The 7,827-nt window shown below is 42.8% G+C and overlaps 1 protein-coding gene across 1 annotated transcript in view; it reads right to left on the bottom strand.

Moving 5' to 3' along the window:
* Positions 1-7,827, bottom strand: part of LOC102761905 (collagen alpha-4(VI) chain) — a 102,221-nt gene that overhangs the window by 68,605 nt on the left and 25,789 nt on the right. The window contains exons 7-8 of the mRNA XM_015568067.1: positions 4,494-5,039; positions 3,525-4,079 (exon numbers count right to left, since the gene is read on the bottom strand). Of these exons, the coding sequence (XP_015423553.1) occupies positions 3,525-4,079; positions 4,494-5,039 (1,101 nt within the window). The remainder of the gene's footprint in view (positions 1-3,524; positions 4,080-4,493; positions 5,040-7,827) is intronic.

The raw sequence follows: 7,827 nt of genomic DNA, 5'->3' as shown, positions 1-7,827 counted from the left end.
TGGGAAAGTGATTGGTTAGTTTGAAAGGAGCTCCTGATCCTTCCCAACCCCAAAATATATAATCCCAGCTAACAAAGCTCGCTCTCTCTCCCTCACCCTCTCCCTCTCCCTTTCCCTTCCTTCCTTCCTCCCTTCCTCCTTTCCTCCCAGTAACACACGCTTGCCCTGTTTATTCAAACACTGTCTCTGTAGCAATCAAGTGGGTTTACCAGCCACCTGGGCAGACCACACAGGCCATTGTTTTGGCCTCGATGAAGACAAGATTGGACTTTTTCCATAATGTGATGGAAGAGACAGGACACTGCAAACCCAGGGGCTGCCTTCTATTTCCACCCGAATAAATCTTACCATGCCACAACCTCCTGTACATGTGTCTGTGGAATACTCTCCTTGTAATTTCTGCCAGCAGCACTATCATGACCCTCACAATGACGGTTTAGTCAATGACAGACCACATATATATCTGTGGTCCCAGAGAATTATAATGGAGCCGAAAATTCCTAATGCATAGTGATGTTGCAGCCATGATAAGGTCATAGTGTAATGTATTACTGTTTTGTGCTGATCTCAGTCTATGGATAGTAATGCAATCACTAGAAATTCCTGGGGGTACTCACCTGGGCCTCAATCATCTTCCCACAGACATCTCCTATTTCTAAACCAATTTTACAACTGGACCAACACTTTGGTTCTTATTACCCTTTAGCAAGTTGCCCTTCAGCAATAACTATTGGGAGACTTTAAAGAAAAGAAGAGTTTATTATTTGTGCTGGTCTCAGTCTATGGATAGTAATGCAATCGCTAGAAATTCCTGGGGGTACTTACCTGGGCCTCAATCACCTTCCCACAGACATCTCCTATTTCTAAACCAATTTTACAACTGGACCAACACTTTGGTTCTTATTACCCTTTAGCAAGTTGCCCTTCAGCAATAACTATTGGGAGACTTTAAAGAAAAGAAGAGTTTATTACTTAGAGGCCCTGGGATGTGCAAGGCACACCAGAGGGAACACAGCAAGATCACAGGTAGAGAGGGAGAAAGAGAGAGAAGGCAGACGTCTGGGGTTCTGCTATTACTGGAGTCAAGGGTGAGGGAGGAGCGGCTAAGATTTTGCCCCTACTCACTCCTTATAGGTTAATTTATTTTTATTTTTTAATATATTTATATTGATTTCAGAGAGGAAGGGAGAGGGAGAGGGAGAGAGATAGAAACATCAATGATGAGAGAGACTCATTGATTGGCTGCCTCCTGCATGCCCCACACTGGGGACTGAGCAAGACTGGCCAGGCTGCTCTCTTATGTTTTAAATTAACTTATAAAGTGTGGTGTCATTTTTAATTTGTAGGACAGTTATTTTTAAAAACTGACATCCCACCTGGTCGGCTTGGCTCAGTGGTTGAGCGTCAACCTATGAACCAGGAGGTTATGGTTCAATTCCAGGGCTCAGTCCCCAGTGTGGGGCGTGCAGGAGGCAGCCAATCAATGATTCTCTCTCATCATTAATGTTTCTCTCTCTCTCTCCCTCTCTCTTCCTCTGAAATCAATAAAAATATATTTAAAAAATAAGAGGGTGAATTTAAAGCACAAGAAAAGAAAAAAACAAGTAGCTTAAATGGTCAGTTATAAAAGTCAACCAAGATCTCTAAAGCAAAGGAGCCTCCGTTGGGAGGTGGGGAGAATGGTTCCTGGTTTAGAGAGGCAGGGGTCAGTTATAAAAGTCAACCAAGATCTCTAAAACAAAGGAACCTCAGTTGGGAGGCGGGGGAATGGTTCTTTATCTAGAGAGGCAAGCAATGTGTTTATTCCGGATAGCATTTGAAGCAGATGCCTCTTTGAAATGGATGCCTTGGCAGTGGAAGCTTAAATCAGGCACTTGCACTACAAAAAGAAAAGCCAATGGTCAGAGCTTACCCTAAAATTACTCACTTGTTTGTGGTGAGACTGGTGTAAACAAACCTACCGGCTACCAGTCCTATAAAAGTATAGTACCTACATTAGAAGGATATACCATCGAGGGTACTTGCACTCGATGATGTCCACAGAACCATGACATCACCTAAGGATGCTTTTCTCAGAAGCTATCCTCATTGTGCAAGTTGGTAGTTCCCGAATAGTCATGGGGATGGAAAGTACAGCATAGGGAATATAGTCAATAATGTTCTAATAACTATGTATGGTGTCAGATGGGTAAGAGATTTATCAGGACGATCACTTAGTAAATGACATAATATCTAATCACTGGGGTGTACACCTGAAACTGATATAATAATGTATATCAACTACATTTGAAAAATATAAAATGATTTTTTAAAAACATACCCTCATTAAGTGACACATGGCTGTATGTTATACTATATAATGCTCTTGTATATTATACAATGCTTCTTTATGCCATACGACCCTAGCCTCCTGCTCAAAGTATGATTTGAGAACCTGAAAGATCAGCATCACCTGGGAGCATGTTAGTAATAAAGAATCTCGCCCAAAACTACTCAATCATAGTCTGCATTTTAATAAGATCTCCAGCTGATTCAAATGCATGTTCAAGTTTGAGAGGCCCTGTTATGCTCTACTCTACCACATATACCAAAAGGCAACACAGAGCGGTATTTAGTACACGAACTCTAGAACCACACTTCCTCGAGTTCAAATCTCAACTTTGCCATTTACTTGGGCCAAATAACCTGATTTTTCTGTGCCTTGGTTTCCTCATCTGTAAAATGTATCTAGGATGTCAGTATCTATTCAACAGCGTTATGTGAAGATTTAGTGTTTTAATAGATGGGAGTCCTTGGAACAGCAGCTGGCACAAAAATAAAGCACCATCTAAAGGTTAGCTACCCTGATTTACAATGTGGTTTGCTGTAGACTCTCACTCCCTGTGGGAAGGAGGTGCAGTCATCCATGAAGACATTCTCTGGGTCAGTCACCCACTGAAAGCCAAGTCTTGAGATAAGACCAGAAGGACAGACTCAGACTGTAGGGAAGAGGAACCCCTGTCTCTGGACCTTGCTGTTTTGATAAAAGCTTGAGGAGATAAAAATGGGATTGAGAATGACCTCAACCCCATGGAAGCAGATTAGCAACAGAGTAGAGAGACCCCTGGACAGAGCCACATAGAAAAGAGTGTGTTCTATTTCAATATGAACAACTAACTGATAGTATTCTCTGCTTCTATTTCCCTTTCGATATGCCCAAATCATCAGTAAGCTGTATGTACGTGTTCCAGTCTGGTTTCATCTATCTACAAGGAAAATGGGGAAGAGGTGTGAGGACTTTCTAGAGAGACAGTTTTGAGAAACTTCAGGCCTTTGGAGACCAGAGTGCAGGAAGCCAAGGGATTAATCCCCAGGGGAAGGTTAACCACAGTGTTAGGAGTTCGGTCCTCTTGTTCTCCCCACAGGGTGATCCTCCCTCCCTCCCCCAGCCAGAAGGATCAGTTTTACTTTATTAAGAGAGCCAACAGGGTCCCTGACACCTATGATGGGTTCATAGATCAAATAACAAACCCTCTGTCACTCACCTTCTGGAATGCAGACCTGATAAAAAATTTCCTTCTCCAGATTCTGGAGGGACTCAAAATTTTCTCCATGGTACACTTTGCCAGGGTCATTAGTCATCTCCAAAAGCTGAGAGCGTCTGGCTTCCCCGACTCCAATGGCAAAAATAATTATGTTTTTGTCCCTGATGGCCTTGGCTGGTATGGCTACATTGTCCTGGGAGACCCCATCAGTGATCACAATCAAATACTGATGAACACCGGGTCTCCCTCCTCTTGAACTGTCAAAAAAAATCAGCGTGAAATTCAAGGCTTTCCCAGTGCGGGTGCCATCGTTCATCTGCTGCACATCTGAGATGGCTCTGTTAATGTCTATCTTCAAGGAGTATTGGTTGAGCCTGAATTCTTCTTGGGGGGTTGAGCTGAACTGCAAAAGACCGATCTGAATTTCATCAGCCCCGATATTAGATAAATTCACCATCCTCTTCATGAATCCCTTCATCTTTTCAAAGTCTTTTGGGGAGATGGACTCTGAACCATCTATCAGAAAGATAATGTCAGCTTTCTTGTACTTACAGGCTGGAGGGGGAAAGGAGCAGAACAGAACATTCACTCAGAGACTGAAACCAATTAATTACCCGTCCTCAGAGACCGTCTGAGGTGGCATATGTACAACATGAAAATATTTTTAAAGGGAGTGAAAGAGGAAGTCAATGAAATAAATTTTCTATAAAACATAAAAATATTTTAAAGAGGGTAAAGGAGGAAGTCAACAAAATAAATTTTCTATGATCTAGCACAGACCAGTCTTAAAATAGACACAGCTGTACGATAAAAACATAAAATTTGACCGTCCTTGTTCATTCTGGGTCATGGTCACTCTGTGTCTAATACTCACTAATGGACCAGTGAATCCACACTTCAAGAATGAAGCCTATTCACATAGACTAGACACATATATTTAGAGAGAGAGACTAAAGAAAAAAGTCTTACTCTCTGAGGAGCAGATGTCTTGTACCACTTCTTGTTGGATGGCCTTCAGTGAATCGAACTCATGCACGAAAAACATCTTGTCTTTCGCTATCTCCTTAAGCTCAGCGGTGTTAGCGTCTCGGACCCCAATTGCATAAATGATGACTTTATCTCTCCTCAATGCCTCTGCCGCCTCAGCCACTGGGTCCGCAGACTGACCGTCAGTGATGACTATGAGATACCAAGGCACGTCTCGGCGAGCAGTGTCTGCAAAGACCTGAGCCATGACACTCAAGGCCTGACCTGTCATGGTGCCGCCTCCCGACTGCTGGATGCCATCGATGGCTGCCTTCAGTCTGGCCACACTGGGGTACTGGCTGAGGATAAACTGACTGTTAATTCCATCTGAGTACTGAACGACTCCAAACCGTACTCTGTCGGGCCCGATATGGAACATCTTTATCACCTCATTCATGAACACCTTCATTTCAAGAAAATCATCTGGTTTGATGCTGCCAGACCCATCGATAAGGAAGTAAATATCTGCCTTCTGGACGTGCATACAGCCTAGGCAAGAAGAAGAAGAAGAAGCAACCATTAGAACAGGGGTTAGATGGCATGTCATCCCCAGCAGAGCTGAGCCCCAGCTGCCTACAGCGGTAACCTGCTCACTAACTCAGCCGGGATTGGCTGCCTCCCCTTCCTCTCTCTCATCTCCCCTCCCCTCCAGTGTGCTTCCAGGATAAGCCACTTGCAACCAGGTCCTTTTCCCAGAGTCTGTTTCTGGTGAACCCCACCTGACATTTCTCAAATGGGGAAGTTGAGAACAGGCTACAAGTAAAATATCAGAGCATATTTGAAGTTGTGCGTTGTCTCAGTTATTCAATATTCCTGCTTCCCAGGCAAGTCACACTGACTTTCTGGAATGTAATGTCATGGAATTACTTCAAATGAATTTAAAACTTTCTGGTTTAGATCCTGTCTCCACCACTTTGCATGTCAATTCCCTAACCTGTCGAACAAGAATCTTAACACCTGCTTGGTGAGTTTATTGTGAGGATTAAATACGATTACGGAAACATCGCTGAGCTGAGTATTAAAAAGTCATGGTTAAGATCACCCAGGGTTTTATTTCTGTCACCTAGCAGATGCCTCATAAAGAATGAGATGTAATTTTCTCCTCACTCCTTTCAGTAAGGGTGACCCAGCTTTGTGTTATTAATGTCTGGATTCCCTTGACCCAGGGAAGAATCAATAGCCTTTTCAAGTTTTCTGGCTGAAAGGGAAGTGGTCTGAGGCAGGAGTTGGGCTCCGCTGCTCATGCCTTCATTTGGGAGGACGCTGGCCCAGCCAATATGAGACATACTTACACTAAAAACAAAACAAAAAATTCTTATTTATCTGAGTGAACTTCAAATTTAACTGGGCATCCCCACCCTAGAGGGGCAGGCATTGGAAGGGGGCGTGACTTAGAAGGGTATGGAGAGGAGGGATCTGCCCCTACCATGTTTGTCAAATGCTTGGAGAATGAAAATTATGAAAAAAGAAGGCAGACACTCAGACCCTGCTGGAACCCAGCCCCCACTGGTGACAGGTAGATAGCTAGCCCGAGTCTGAGAAAAGGGCCACTGTGCAGGAAGGGACATCTTTCGAGCCAGCCCCCTGCGGCAGTGGCCCACAGAGGCTTCACTGCAGCCCAGGGCCGCAAGAGCCCTGAATACTGCCTGGCACTACACATTCTTGTGAACCTTGGCAGAGGGAAGTTTGGGAGGGGTGAGGAGGGAGAAATATTTCTTTCAGTCTGGCTGCTACTAAGCATCCACATCTATGACATACACAAAGTGCTGAGCAGAGGGGCTGACTCATAACAGATGACCAATAAATGGTAGATATTAGGAACATTACGATCAGCCAGGACACAATTCTGGTAAAAATGTCCCAACTTCTATTTACCTCTAAGTTACCCCCAATCCTCAGCGCCTCTAAAATTGAGCTGATTTTCCTGATTCTCTTTAGCTGCTGTGCAGTCTGGGAAGTAAATCAACCCTCAAGTCTTTATACTTTTTGTACAACAGAAGGAGAGAGAGGGAGACTTCTCTCCTTCCCTATGGAATAGAGGCAAGGGATGCACGGGGAAGTGAAATTCATAGTTAATGATTTTGTTCCTTATTCCCAGGACAGAGAAAGGAACTAAATATACAGCCCAAAGAAAAAGATGGGAATTTATTTATTTTAAATTTCTAGACCTTAGTACAAGTAATTGAAAAAATTACAAGATTACTTAGTAATTGCTTAAAAAAAAAAAAAGAAAAAAGAACAGCTCATTTCCCCCTGAAGATATCATCACAACGTTGCATTTTTAAGTTAATTATCTACATTTCAAGTTGTTATCTTCTTTCCATAATTCTGATTGGAAGCTAAGAAATACAACCATGGGTGGACAAAAATAGACAAGTAGCCAGACAGACACAAATATATTTATAGCAGCCAGTAAGTAGCAAATTTGGGATTTAAAATTCAGGCAACTTGCCTAGCCAGTGTTGCTCAGTGGTTGAGCATCAACCCATGAACCAGAAGGTCACAGTTCAATTCCCCATCAGGGTACATGCCCCCATTGCAGGCTCAATCCCCTGTGGAGAGCGTGCAGGAGGCAGCCGATCAATGGTTCTCTCTCATTATTGATGCTTCTATCTCTCTCTCCCTTTCCCTTCCTCTCTGAAATCAATTAAAATATTATTTTTTATTTTATTTTTTAATTCAGGCAATTTGACCCCAAGGTACACATACTTCACTGCTATGTTTTTTCTGGTGGTTGTTTTTAACTGCATATACAATAGGAGGTCTCCTAACTAACCTCATCCTAAGTGGCTCCCCAGATAATTGACATTCTCCCTTCCCTCTGCAACACATGAGCAATAGTCCCACATGCTCTGAGTGCCTTCCGCCTGGAAGCTCCCAGTTGAACACTACACAGTTCTGCTTTGCTTAGTGGAAGAATAAGCCTACTAAGAGCAATGTGGGTCTGTCCCTGCCCTGTTTATGGCAGTTTTGTTCTTATAATTACACAACAAATCAAATATTGTGCAATCAGGAGAATATGAGTGTGAATGAAAGGTTTATTGCAACTATGAAAACCAGGTTTACAGCTTAGAAAGCCAATAAAGGCCAGTTGTTATCAAAGAAATTGTTGATACACTAGATAGCACCATAAAAGATTGGATTTCTGAGATCATAAAAATCAGTAAGTATTTCTGTGCTCAGATTGCTTCAGAGATAGCTAAGTTACCTTCCCACTTTAAAGAAAATGGAAACTATAGAAAATACACTGTTGGGTGATTGATGAAGAAATATTCAG

The sequence above is a fragment of the Myotis davidii genome, unplaced genomic scaffold, assembly GCF_000327345.1.
Source record: "Myotis davidii unplaced genomic scaffold, ASM32734v1 scaffold962, whole genome shotgun sequence".
Taxonomy (NCBI): domain Eukaryota; kingdom Metazoa; phylum Chordata; class Mammalia; order Chiroptera; family Vespertilionidae; genus Myotis; species Myotis davidii.
This window is presented reverse-complemented; position numbering and strand designations above follow the sequence as displayed.